The 13,708-nt window shown below is 41.5% G+C and overlaps 1 protein-coding gene across 4 annotated transcripts in view; it reads right to left on the reverse strand.

Annotated features, from left to right (window-relative positions):
• Positions 1-13,708, reverse strand: part of CACNB4 (calcium channel, voltage-dependent, beta 4 subunit) — a 360,400-nt gene that overhangs the window by 51,142 nt on the left and 295,550 nt on the right. For all 4 annotated transcript variants that reach the window (XM_006880771.1, XM_006880772.1, XM_006880770.1 and 1 more), the window contains 2 exons: positions 8,249-8,368; positions 6,166-6,288 (listed from right to left, as the gene is read on the reverse strand). In XM_006880771.1, the coding sequence (XP_006880833.1) occupies positions 6,166-6,288; positions 8,249-8,368 (243 nt within the window). The remainder of the gene's footprint in view (positions 1-6,165; positions 6,289-8,248; positions 8,369-13,708) is intronic.

Raw genomic sequence — 13,708 nt, forward strand, 5'->3', positions numbered from 1 at the left:
GGACAGCGCAGGAGGGGAAGACCCTCTATGAGGTGAATTGATTCAGTGACTGGGGTAATCGGGATGGGTGTGTCGGAGGCAATGAGATTGGCACAGGATAGAGCAGGGTTTAGGGCTGTTGTACATAGGGTCGCTATGAGTCGCAAACGACTCGACGGCACATAACAACAACAACAACAACAACATCTTTCTCATTCTCATGTCCCTAAAATGCTTAGAGCTTTCTCTTTATTTCTAAGACATTTTTTTCTCTGATATTTCAAGATCTGAAAGCCAGTGGCTTTATTCACAAAAAGATTACAAGCTCCACATCATACATCAAGCTGGCGTACTGAAGGAAAAGTCACAGAGTTAACAAGCACATAGATCAAAAACAATTAATAGGACAAATATTGGTAGAATGGGGGCAAGCAATCCCATACAAGGTGGGGACGCTCCTGTGAGTGAGTGTGCATGCACTATGGAAGAGCTTTTTCTTCTTCAAATGCTGCATCTCCTTGGAAACTGTGGGTGTTTGTGAGTAATGAATATGGCTTAGACAGTATTTTATGGGATGGGAAGACAGTTAACTATTCAGATGCAAGGGCACATGTTTCTGATGAAGGACCCCTGTCTTCTAGGCAAAAGTGGCCATTGGACACCACAAAAAATTATTCATGAGGAGGAGGAGGAGGAGTCTAAAATAGTGAAGTGCTAGACTATATTAAGTCTTAAATTCTCTTAAGGAGTTCTTTTGAAGTTCTAGTTAGGAGAGAATAAGTAGAACTATTGATAGGTTAGTTACAAAGAAAGATCACGTGCTAATATATTAAAAAAGGCAGATTGATTTAAACCACTTATGGAAGACAGGGTAGGTAGGAAGAGGAAAGGCATTTTAAACAAACATTTAAAAATGTTAGTAGTTCTTGTAAATATAGAATCATATCCACTGTAACAATGAGAGTAAAGAATTTGAATAGCCCGTATCTTGCAGACAAATCATCCTATCTCTTAGGGCTACTCTGTACTATACTTTAAAAATCTATATATGTACATATTTTATTTCCAGGAGAAATATAGGCAATTCAATTGGCAATTTCTCTCCCATACAATTTACAGCCTCTGGAAACCCACTGGAGTGTCAGTTAGTTATGAATCAGTTCCAACTTGACAGCAATGAGGGCTTGACATAGAGAAAGAAAGATATTAGTTGTTGTCATGTGCTATCAGTCACCTGCAATTCATAGTGACAATAGCTCTAAAAACTGCTGTATCCTGAACCAGTCTCACTGTCTCTGACACACCTCCCCATCATAATCCCAGTTAGTGTGTCAGTCCATCTCATCCAAGGTCTTCCTCTCCTGCGCTGTCTCTCCAATCTTCCAAGCAGATGTGCTTCTCCAGGGACTCGTCCCTCCTGGCCGCATGTCCAAAGTGTGTGAGACAGAGCTTCAAAATCCTTGCCTCCAGGGAGCAGCCTGGTTTCACCCTCTCAAGGACAAATATGTTTGTTATCTTGGCAGTTCATGGTATATATTCAATAATCTTCTCCAGCACCACAACTCAGAGACAACAATTCATCTTCTGTTGTCTTTGGTGATTGTCCAGCTCTCTGATACATGGCAATTAATTACAAAGACCATGGCCTGAATCAGGCATATATTAGTCTCCAGACTGACACTGTTGCTCATCAGCATTTTTGAGAGATCCCTGAAAGCAGCGTTCCCAAGAGCAGTTGGCCTTTTGATTTCTTGACTGCTGGTGCCGAAAGTGTTGACTATGGAGCCCAGGAAGTTGAAATTGTTAATAACCTCAATCTCTTCTCCATCTATCATGGTGCTGCCAATTGGCCCAGTGCCAAGAATGTCTGTCTTCTTGATGCTGAGCTTCAATCCATACTGAAGGCTGCAGCCCTTGACCTTCTGCAGTAAATGCTTCAGGTCCTCCTCAGTTTCTGCAAGTAATGTTGGCATCTGCATAAGTAGGCTGTTCATGAGCCTTCCTCCAATCCTGATGCCACTGCCCTCTTCATAAAATCCAGCCTCCTGAATGATCTGTTCTGCACATCGACAGAAAAGGTATGGAGATAGGATATATCCCTGATGCACTCCTTTTCTGATTTTCAACCATTCAATATCTCCTTGCTCTATTCTGAGGACTGCTTCCTCGTCCAAGTAAAGGTTTCACATAAGCAAGTGTTCTGGGAATCCCATCCTTGTCAAAGTTAGCCACAATTTGTTGTGATTCACACAGTCAAATGCCTTTGCATAGTTACTGAAACACAGATATTCCTCTTGTACTCTTTGCTTTTGGCCAAGACCCATTTCAAGTTGTCATCATGTCTCTAGTGCCATAGCCTCTTTGAAAGCTGGCCTATATTTCTGATAGTTCTATACCGATGTACTGTTCCAGTCGTTTGGGGATAATCAGCAGGATTTTTGCTTGTGTGTCATAATCAGTGATGTCGATAATTTTCACACTCTGATGGGTCACCATTTTTTTGGATTGGGAAGAAATATGGATGTCTTCCAGTCACTTGTCCAGGGGGTAGTCCTCCATATTTCTTGGCACAATTTAGTGAGGAGGTCAAGGCAGCATTTGTCTGTTGAAATATGTCAACTGGTATTCCATCAGCTCCTGGGGCCTTGCTAACTCCTTCAGAGCAGCTTGAATTTCCTCCTTCATCACTTGATCATATGCTCTTTCATAAAATTCTTCTTTCGTAGGCCAATTCTTTTTGGTACAGTGACTCTGTATATTCTGTATATTCTCTTGATGTTTCCTGGACCATTCAACATTCTGCTCAGAGTATTCTTAAGTATTCCAACTCCAGATTTAACTTTGTTCTTCAGTTCTTTTGGCTTAAGAATTGCCTAGCAAGTTTGGGCCTTTTGGTTTTCTGACTCCAGCTCTTTGCACATTATATCTATATATGTAGCTCCTTAACTTCCTGATTCCTTCTCTCTGCTTTGGCTTCTCGGTGCTCTAGTGCAATATTCAGAGCTTCTACTGACATCCATCTTGGTCTTTTCTCACCCATCTCTCTTTGGAATGACCTCTTACTTTATTCATGAATGATATTCTTGATATCCTCCCAAAACTCATCTGGTTCATTAGTGTTCAAGACCTCAAACCTATTACTGAGGTATATTTTAAACACAGGTTGGATAGACTCAAGGTCAAATTTTGGTTCTTGTGGATTTAATTTTCTTTAGCTTTAGCATGAACATGGATATAAGTAGTTGAAGGTGTATTCCACAATTAGCACCTGGCGTAGTTTTGATAGTTGATACTGATACAGTTGATACAGGAATTCTACCCATATACCTATCTAATTTATTTCTATCTAGTTGGAATCAACTCGTATCTGATGCTCCAGGGGGGTTTCAGATACAGTAAGTTGCACAGGAGGAGACTGCCCATTATTTTCCCTCAGAGTAGGTGGTGGATTTGAACTTTCCACTCTTGGGTTGGCAGTGCAACTCCCTACCTACTGGGCCACCAGAGCACCAATATTATATATACACACAGAGAGAAAGCAAGCTTTAGTGGTCAGGAATTGTGCTGCCAACCCAAAGACAAAAGAAGGGCAATCTCCACCTGTATGATTTACAGCCTAAGAAAATATACTGGAGGGTCAATTATGTGTCAGTTCTGATTTCATGGCTTGACAGCATCCAACAACAGCTGCCTCAACTGCAGATACATGGTTCACCCATTGATTAGCATCTTCAACATCATCAACTGCTGCTAGGCCAACATAAGACAGCAAGCTAACCCGACTGCAAGGAGACTGTGGCAAGGTGTAGTCTGATGGAGCCCTGGAGATGGAGCCAGAGTTAAAGGTTCTGCTTGCTAGACAATTCAAGTATGAGTTGATTTATGACTGCTATAAGACAAAGCTTGCTGGGTGACTGAAGAAAACCAGAGGCTGCTGGACTGAACCTGGACTTTCACTTGTTGACTGAGAAGCTGTTTGAACTATTTGAGCAATTGTGGTTTGTTCTTAATCTTGCTTGGAACATCTTTTTACTAAAACCAGACTTTCACAGAGTGATGGACTTTTCCTCCCCACCCGCAAACTATTTCTTTAATAAACCCCACAACTGTGAATAATGTCAAGTCTGTGTCTCAATTTGCAGCAAATATCAGATCCATTGATTAGCAGAATAGGTGCAGCAGCATGGGGTGGGGCGCCATGTCTGACCAATGGACATGGTTTTACATAGTGGATGTCATTGATGGGGACAGCTCTCCTTTATGAAGTTAATTATGATTAGACTTGGCCTTGCCCACGTTGTCCTAGCATCTTTCTCTCTATATATTTATATCTATATAGAAACAGTGTATGGAAAATTACAACTCTTTATGCTATTTGGTTTATTTTTGCTTATGAATTTCTCCTCTTGGTCATTTTAAATTATTTCTTTCAATGTCTTTTCTCAAAAAAAGGAGCTTTTCTACATCTCAGAAAAAAATAGATGGTTTATTTAAAAAAGAAAGAAATCTTTTCAAGCCTCACAGAATTTAAAATATAATGACATCAGTAACTTCTCATGAAATGGCCTATATATATTTTTAGGAGCTGGCATGATGTTGTTAGGACCACATCCTGTGAACTGATGAATCATCCTTGAAACCAACATGGCTCTGATGGCTAACGCAATGTTATTGGTAGGCCAATAAAATAACACAATCTGTGCAGAGGATCATCTGGTGCCCAATTACAAGTCACCTCAGAATTCTTGTAGTATCTATGGTAATAAGCAGTCTGTTAATTAATGTAACTAAACCATGCTAGTCAAAGAGACACAGGGGCTGCTGCAATGGGCTGTAGTATTTCAGGAAGAGTGAGTTTGGCACAGGACAGAAGAATTCAGCTCTGCTCTTCATAGAGTTGCTATGGGAAGTACTCGATTCGATGGCACCTGACAATAACAATAATCAAAGAGAAACACTTCTCCTGAAAGAATGTATTCTGTGTAAAATATCTGGAAAGGCTGCCTATTATGTTCTCAGCCTTTCTGTCTATGAATTCTTGCATATGAACCTCAGAGTCAAGAAGAAAAAAAAAATCATAGCATTGGACAGATGGGAGTATGCTAGTTCTTGCATATGGCTTAAAAACTCGTTCTCACCTGTTTATAGTTTCTTAAATGTGCTTTTCCTCAAATCCACTCACCTGGTATCCTTAAGTTTTACAGCATGAAGAAGGTAATGGTCGCTAAGCTGATGCTACCTTAGTTTCCCATCTCAACCCTCTGACCTCTCTATGCCTGCACTCATATTTTTTCCTTTCTGTTACTACAAGGAAGTGCTACTTGCTCCATCAAAGGTGTGCCAGTTTTTCTGCATTCTAAGCCTCTTCAGTTCCATAATTTCATATAGATTTCCCCACACCCTGGTCTTCTTCCTCTCCAGTTATATGGTCTCTTGGTGCAATTTTTATGTTCCTACAACACTCATTCAGTTCTTTTGCAATAGAATTTGTCATCTTGGGATGACGCTATATACTTGTATGTATTTCCCACTATAGTCAAAGCTCTAGCCTGCCCTCCAAGTGCCAAGCACAGAGTCCAAGATGAAGTAAGACTTCAATATGCTGCTGTTGTTATTGTTAGGTGCCATTGAGCTGACCATGGTTGATATATCCAGCTTAAATAAAGTACTTATTTCACTGTGCTACCTATCAAGAGGCAGGAACTCAAATCCTTAAATTCTTCAACCCCTTACATTTTGTTTCCCAAAGCCTTTTATCATCTTCTCAGTTTTGGCACTTTTCTTAAACTAGATAGCCTAGATGTCTATACTTATAAGATCCTTATAAATACCCCTTTTGGGGTGTGTTAAATGCCACCAAACACATACTTATATTGGATCCACAGATCAATGACTCTGTAGTCATTCAAGGTGATTAAAAGAGGACTACACATCTGTCCTGAACGTTTACATCCTGTGATGTTAATGCTCAGCCTTGGCCCAATGTTTCAAGTTAGTGACAATGCAAACAATGATCTCAGGCTTCTAAACCTTAGGGAGAACGAATGGATTTGGAAGGTACAGTAAATTAAAGAGGGTACCACACTGTCCGCTCCTCAGGCGGCTGTTTTGTTTAGTTTGGCTCAGAGCTAGTTCCAGGCATTGGCTTTCTGGCAGACTGAAGGATTCAGTGTGTCCTACATTTACCTCTTTAATGTGTAGAAAGTCCTTGGCATCAAAGGAGATGGCCGTGCTTGGTACAGGCACATCCTCATCCAGGGCACCACAGTAGCTCACGTTCGTCTTCACAGCAAATGCTACAGGTTTGGACTGGAGACAAAACCGTGAAAAAAGGATGGAGGGAGGGAGGGAGGGGGAGAGAGAGGATTTTCATACTGAAATGTAGGTAAGGTAATAGTAGGAAGCACTAAGGGTAAGCATTTTCCAAAGAGGGATCTCAAAGGGGTTTTATATTTCTAGGCAGCATCAAGAAATCTGCGGGGAAGAACCTGAAAACAATTCAGGCCTATTAGTTAAATAATTTTTCTTTGCTGTGTTACTAAATCTCCAACTCTGTCTGACATATAGGGGGTAGAGTGGGGTGGGGTTAGAAAGGTGGGAGTTGTCTAATCTGTCTTCTGGTTATAAAAGCTATGCTTTTATTTTAAATTATAACAGATTCCCCTGGGGACAAAACAACTATGCACTAGACTTTTTAAAAAAAAGAAGAAGAAGAAGAAGAAGAAGAGGGAGAGGAGAGAGTACTTTAAAATAATCTTGAATCTGAAAAGCTGTGGGATCTTACTCTCTAGAAGGCTGGCAAAGAAATGTAGATCAGGCTTAAATCAAAAGAACAGTCTCTTCACACATCATCTTTCCAGCTAACAAAATAAGGTTCTGAAATTAATTTACACAAACCCTTGCCCAGCAAAGTCCTCTGGGGCTGAGGCAACCTCACAAGGATGCAGCAAACCACAACCCTTAGCTAACGGTGCTGCTGCCAATATTTGGGGGAACACAGAGGCTGCCAAACAGGCTCAAGAAGAAAGTTTCAAAACAAAATTAGCCACAGAAGAGAAGAAAGGTTTCCTGCAGGTCATGGCTGCTGTGTGTCTGGCTCATACATCATCCCTGGGAACAGGACTTGGATGCAGAAACTAAGCAGGATCCGAGTTGAGAATCCCTTGGTTGCCCTCCCACAGGAAATGCAAGGATCCCCCCTTTGGTTACCTGCACCCATTTCCTCTACATTTTTTTAAAAAGATACACTATAAAATAGGAAAGGGAAGAAATTAATTCAAGTCACTTTTTTTTTTGCTTCAATTATTTTTCTTAAAAAAAAAATAATTGATCAATATGCTTTCGATGCCTCTTTGGATACAAGGAGGAAAAGCGAGTCACGATCCCTTCTTTACATCTGGCTACTGGTTGCCTAGTGGCAAGGAGCTGTGCTGCCAGTCCAAAGGCAGGTGGTTCAAATCTACCAGCTGCTCTACGGAAGACAAATGGACACTCTCATCTCATGTAATTCACAGCTTCTGAAAACCTGCTAGAGAATCTGCTGTGCATCAGTTCAAACTCAAGGGCAGTGAGTTTTATTATGTATAAAATTACACTTTAACAGTGATGACTGTGCTCTGAAAAAATAGTTGGAAAGATACAGGATAAGAGATCTCTAGTGTCTTTTCTGGTCCTGACATTCGAACGTGTTAATTTGCCACTTACTATCTTCCAGATTTCCACAGAGGTCCCTCCCTGAAGACTACCAAAAGGTTGACTTTAACAACGGCTTTTATTATTTATGTCCGTGGCACTTCTCAAGAGTTGGTCAGAGTTCAAAACTTTGCACTGAATTTGAGTTTGGAGATTGAAACCAAAAGTGAAAAGCAAAGAAGAGATCAACAGAGTGGTCCACCAAACCACAGTGCACAGGCAGCCAGTGATTTATATATAAAGGCTGATGCAGTGGAGAAATGGGGCCAAGATACTGTCCTATGGGGCTCCCTACCAACACATGGCAAGCCCGGTATCAACCACAACTGCTAAACTGGATGATGACTAGTCCTCCATAAAACCAAACACAAAAGAATGAAGTGTTGCTGGCTTGGGAAATGGCCCTGAGAAGCAGCATTTTCCTCTCTGAGGGGACATGGATCTGGGAGCTTTCTAATCTGTTGGCTTATCAGGATGGCCATAAAATTATTATTTCCAGAGAAATTTTAGGCGGGGCAAGCATGATACCTGCTGAGCAACATGCCACTTTGGAACCAAAGGTGGGGAAGGAAGTCACCTTTGCTCTCTCAAGCTGGATCGCTGCTTGCTGTTCTCTCTCCTGCCGGATGGCTTCCCGGTCCTCCTCCAAAGAGACATCGGAGTCGGACGGCCTGCTTGTGTAGGAATCCGCTGAACCCTGGAAAGGCAAACACAGAACAGTTAATATGAGGTGACGTGTAGCTTCGTAACTGTCACATCCATACCAGCATCCTGGGCTGTGTTCTTTTCATGTGCAAGGAATTCGATGCAGACACTATGTGCCTTATTACAGATATACATTTGGATGGCAGAATATAGTTAAGCATCTGAAGGTAGCAATGTTGCAAAGAAAATATTTTGACTAGATGAAGTGCTAGAAAAGTAAACTGCGATGAAAATCATGCACTATTCACTCTCAATTATCCTTGTTTTGTACTATCTTTATATTAAGCCCTCATTCATTTGTGAAACTTACATTTCATTCCACTCTCCATTTTGTGTATACTTCTAAAGAAAAAGAGACTCAGTCTATATACCTCTGTCCTGGATTAGAGGTCATTCATTTATCTATAAGGAACCTTGGTGATGCATGTAGTAGGTTAGGTACTGGGCTCCTAACCCCAAATGCCATCTGTTCAAACCCACGAGCCTCTTCATAGGAGAAAGATGAGGCAGTTCTTATCTGTCCTATGTGAATCACTGTGAGTGGAACTGACTAGCTGGCAGTGGGTTTAGTTTGGGGCATTTCACGAGTATTTTAACATTCTTCAGTGGTGAAATGCAGGAGCAGTGGCTGACATTAGCCAAGTGATTTCCCGGTTTCAATGTCAACACTACTGAGTAGAACTTCAGTCATTATTCTACAGTAATCCACAATTAACTTGGTCACTGTGGTCACAGAAGGGAATAAACCAACCACCCTGAGGATGAAAACAAAGTTGTCCTGTATTGAAGCCCACAGCCAGAAAGGCCATCTGGATGATGCCGAGTCCAGCCTGACTGACGGGCTGCGGTATTGTGGAGGCCTGACATCACTTGGTGGTCCGGCTTTAAGGAGAGACGAAAACCAGAACAGCTAGCTAAAAAAAGAAAACTCCCCAAAAGCTGGAAGCTTGTCTTCTGGCTGCAAAAGGAACTTCATCCTTGCAATTTACATTTGATGGTATCAAAAGTTGCTGTTTGCATAGCTGCTGACATTTATACAACAGAGGTACTGACTGCTGTACTTGGAACATTTTCTAAATCATGCACAGGTTCTGAAAGGTGGAGGCATACACAGATAACTGAGTGCCTGCTATCTAGCACAAAACGAATGGATAACCGCTGAAATTGGTCTGTGGAATGTCTTTCTAAACTTTGAGCTGTTGGGATTTGTTTGTTTATACATTATTTGTGAATTGGGGGGATATACAGGGCAACTTTGTCTCTGTTGAGGCCACCTTTGTATTTGAGAGGGTCTTTCCTGTCATAGAAGAGGTTCTAGAATTCCTAAAAGGTTAGATGTTATACCAGGGGGATTGCTATTACGTTTTAGGCCTGGTCCCGAGTTTTGTTATTGCAACTGTTACTGTTGTTGAGTGCCATCGAGTCGGAACCAACCCATAGCTGATAGTCCAATAGGTTTTCAGAGGCAGTAAACTGTACAGGAAAAGACCTTTTCCCACAGAGAGGCTAGTGGATTAAAACTGTGTGCCTTTGAGATTGCAGCACAGCTTCTTACCACTAGGCCACCAGGCCTCCCTTGAAAAGACCCTGAAAAATACATGGAAGTTGCTGGATTCCCTCTAAGACTCAGTCTTCTTACCTATAAAAAGGGTTAATATATCTACTTCCTAGGGTAGCTCTGAGGAGTAAATAGCATAAAATACAATAAACAGCTACTGAGTCTTCATTTTCCTCATTGGTGCTGGGCAAGTGGGAGAATTACCATTCAAACCTAAGTAATTTGGCTTTAGAGCTTGCAGTTTTGAACCTATAATATTCTATGTTTGATGTTAAAAAGCTAGCTTGAAATCCATTAAAACAGAGTTCTCCCAGGACATATCTGTTGTCTAGATTCAGACGTATAAAATCCAGATTAAGAGAGAATGGGATGAATGTTTCTAAACTGTGTATGGGAATAATTTCGACTTAGTCCTAGAGGATGCTTTGCCGGATTGTGAAGCACACGGTGGACCATGACAAGGTGTTGAAGACATTTTGGACCATGATGTGATTAGGATGTGAGGAGGGAGGCAGTTAGTCACCTTGTTTTGCTAACACGTGCAGGTGAAGGCTAACAACTGGACGTCACAGGAAAGCAAGATTCCCCTAGAGCAGAGGCAAACTGCTAAAACACACAACCCACTGTTGACACGAGGAGATGGCTAATTTCCCAAAACTACCTTTATGACTTTCCAAATCCTGGCATTCAATCATCCGTGAGCACACAAAGAAGTGAGTCGAGGACTCTTGCAAATGAACTTCACTTTGAAATGTGAACAGGATTGTAAGAATTTAAAAATGACTTAATAAGCTCCACTATTGCCAACTATGCAGAAGCAGCGGCTTCTGTTTACTTCTCTGTTTCTAAGAATATCGGCAGAAGGAAAAGAAAGCAATATGACACCCATTTTTATAATTACAGCGTTACATCATCACAACATTGACTCTGAGTATTTTTCCAGTGCTACCTTTTTTTCTTTTATAAACATCACTTTTTCTGCCTCCCAAGTTCCTGGGGAAGGCAGAGGTCTAACATCAAGAATCCAAGTTTAGTCCAGGTTCTGTTTGCACAACACAGAACTGGTCTCTGGATTTTATTTCGCTTCACTTTGTTTTAACTTATCTAGTTGAATAAATGGTAAACAAGTCCCAGAGAAAAAGATGGACAAGGAAAAAGGGATCTAGCTTATTTGCAGACGGAGATAGTGAAGCGATAGAAGATAGAAGAAGCAAGCGATAGTGAGTGTGGGAAGCAATGGCCCTGGACTAGTGAGAAGGGAGATGCCAAGATTACAGGTGGGCCTGCTAAGACTGGGACAAAGTGGACAGGGGTTACCCAGAGGTCTGGTCGAACAATTTATAAACAGAAACAGTGACATGGCAAGAAGGAAAAAATGCTAAATGCTCAAAATGCTAACACAACAAGACCAAAGAATGAAATGACACAATCCCAGCCCAAACTGAAAACTGCAGGCCCATCAGCATTCTGTTGAACACTCTGAGGAGTTTCTTGTCTTATCAAGTACTCCCAAAGTAGGCCATTAACCTACATGCAAGAGGCCTGACAGCAGCTAAATCCTCAAAAGTGTAGACGTCATTGCTGGTCATGTCTCAGAGTCTCTAATGAACCAATTAAGTTGGAGAGAATAAAAAACAAACAAAATTCATTAACTGGCTGCAAATCTCTTCATATATATGTATGCGGGTATAAATATATATATGTGTATATTCAGGAGGGGAAGACCCTCTATGAGGTGGATTGATTCAGTGAGTGGGGTAATCGGGATGGGTGTGTCAGAGGCAATGCGATTGGCACAGGATAGAGCAGGGTTTAGGGCTGTTGCACATGGGGTCGCTATGAGTCACAAACGACTCGACGGCACATAACAACAACAATGTGTGTGTGTATATATGTGTATATATAAAAGGGTTAAGTTAAAAAGTCCTGCTACAACATCATAGAAACATTTATTAAACAAAAATATCAAAATGTAAGCTACTGTTTATCGATACACCCTCCATCTAGTTGTATACTTCCGCAGTTACTTCTCTCTCTCTCATCCTTCCCCAAAGGGAGCTCTGGTGGTCTAGTGTGTAGGGAGCTGCACTGTTAATCCAAGGGCTGTCCCTCTCCAGGGATTCGAACCCACCAGTAACACCACAGGAGAAAGATGGACACTCTCTTCTCGTGTATGGAGATCAGTCATTAAATTACAGTAAGGTGAAGGAAATGCTTACAAATGTTTGATCTTAAAATGCATTAGCACTGTTCGGAAACAAAATCATTATTGTTGGATCTGTCTGGCATGACAGTTGAACAGTCCCTGGGTCTCTCACTCACTCATCATCTACCATCTGCCAGGAAATTTTATGCAAGAGGTGGCGAAGTGCTTTATTTTCCCAAGCTTGCTTCCTCATCTGAAAAATGCTAAAGAAACCCCTTTCTAGGTTTATTTTGTAAAATAAAGAATATAATACAGTAAATATAATATAAATACAATATAGTGTACCGGCTTAATATGGATACTTAACCTTTGCTAAGAGAATTTTCTGTCTATATTTCAGTAGTCACACACGGCTACTGAGAACTTAAAGATGGCTAATGAACCTGAAGAGATAATTTTTTTATATCTGTTCTCTCATCTTAAATTTTATTTCATTTTGTTTCATTTAAGTAAGCCACCTATGGTTAGTGGCTACCAGATGGGATTACTGAGTAATACTTTCTCATTCATTGCCAACTGGTTGGAGTCAACTCAGAGCTGACCCTCCAGCAGGTTTGCTAAGGCTGTAAATTGCACAGGAGATTTTTCATCTTTCTCCCACAGAACAAGTTCAAACTGCCAGAGAGGCTCAGCCTTTGGGTTATCGGTGTAACTCTCTGCAGAGCAGGCCACCCCTTCAGAACTCCCTTCAGCAACTAACCTAAAAACTCACTGCTGTCAAGTCAGAACTGACTCCAGCTGACCCTGCAGTGAGTGTCTGAGAAGCTGTAAATGGCACTGGAGGAGAATGCTCATCTCTTTCTGGGAGAACTGCTGGTAGATTTGAACTGCCTGCGAGGTGCCACCTTGAGGGTGGCAGTACAACTAATTACCTATTACACCACCAGAGCTCCTTGACCTTCAGAACTGACACTGAAAATGTTAGTTTTGCTCCCAGATCTGAAAATTGAACATTCAAGTTGGCCTAAATTTGACCTTATAGTAGTTGTATTAAATGAACAGATAGACAGGCAATACAATGTCCAAAGAAACACATCACTTCCAACAGTCTCCAGCTGGTTTCTCTCCCCTGAGCTTGCAGGAATTACGCTCTTCTCCACGTCGCAGAAGGAACAAAGTCCTTTCTCAATTGCTTTCCTGGACTTCTCAAGGCAGAAGAGTTGCCTACTCATCTGAGGCTGCCCTTAGACTGAAGGTCCCCTGGTGCCTTTCACATACAGGCCAATCCTCTTCTTCCACCAAACATGTCCAGAGTTCCCACTAAGGTTAGCCAATGTAGCAGGGCCCAGGCTGTGTTTCCAGGTGGCCTATGTGTCTGGCACAAAGCAGGACCTCCAGTTCACTGAGAGAAACAAAGATACTCTCTAATCAAAATCAATCAATCCATTTTTGTTCCATGCTTTCAAGTTCTTTTGTTACTGTTAGGTGCTGTTGGGTCAAGTACAACTCATAGCAGTGAATATGAACAGCCAAACTGCACCCTTTATTATCCTGTACCATCCTCAATATCTCTGACACACTAGAGCCCACTGCTGAAGTCATTGTGTAAATGACTCGGGGGGGGGGGG

This window comes from Elephantulus edwardii, unplaced genomic scaffold (assembly GCF_000299155.1).
Source record: "Elephantulus edwardii isolate Elephantulus edwardi_28Jun2011 unplaced genomic scaffold, EleEdw1.0 scaffold00010, whole genome shotgun sequence".
In the NCBI taxonomy this organism is placed as follows: Eukaryota; Metazoa; Chordata; class Mammalia; order Macroscelidea; family Macroscelididae; genus Elephantulus; species Elephantulus edwardii.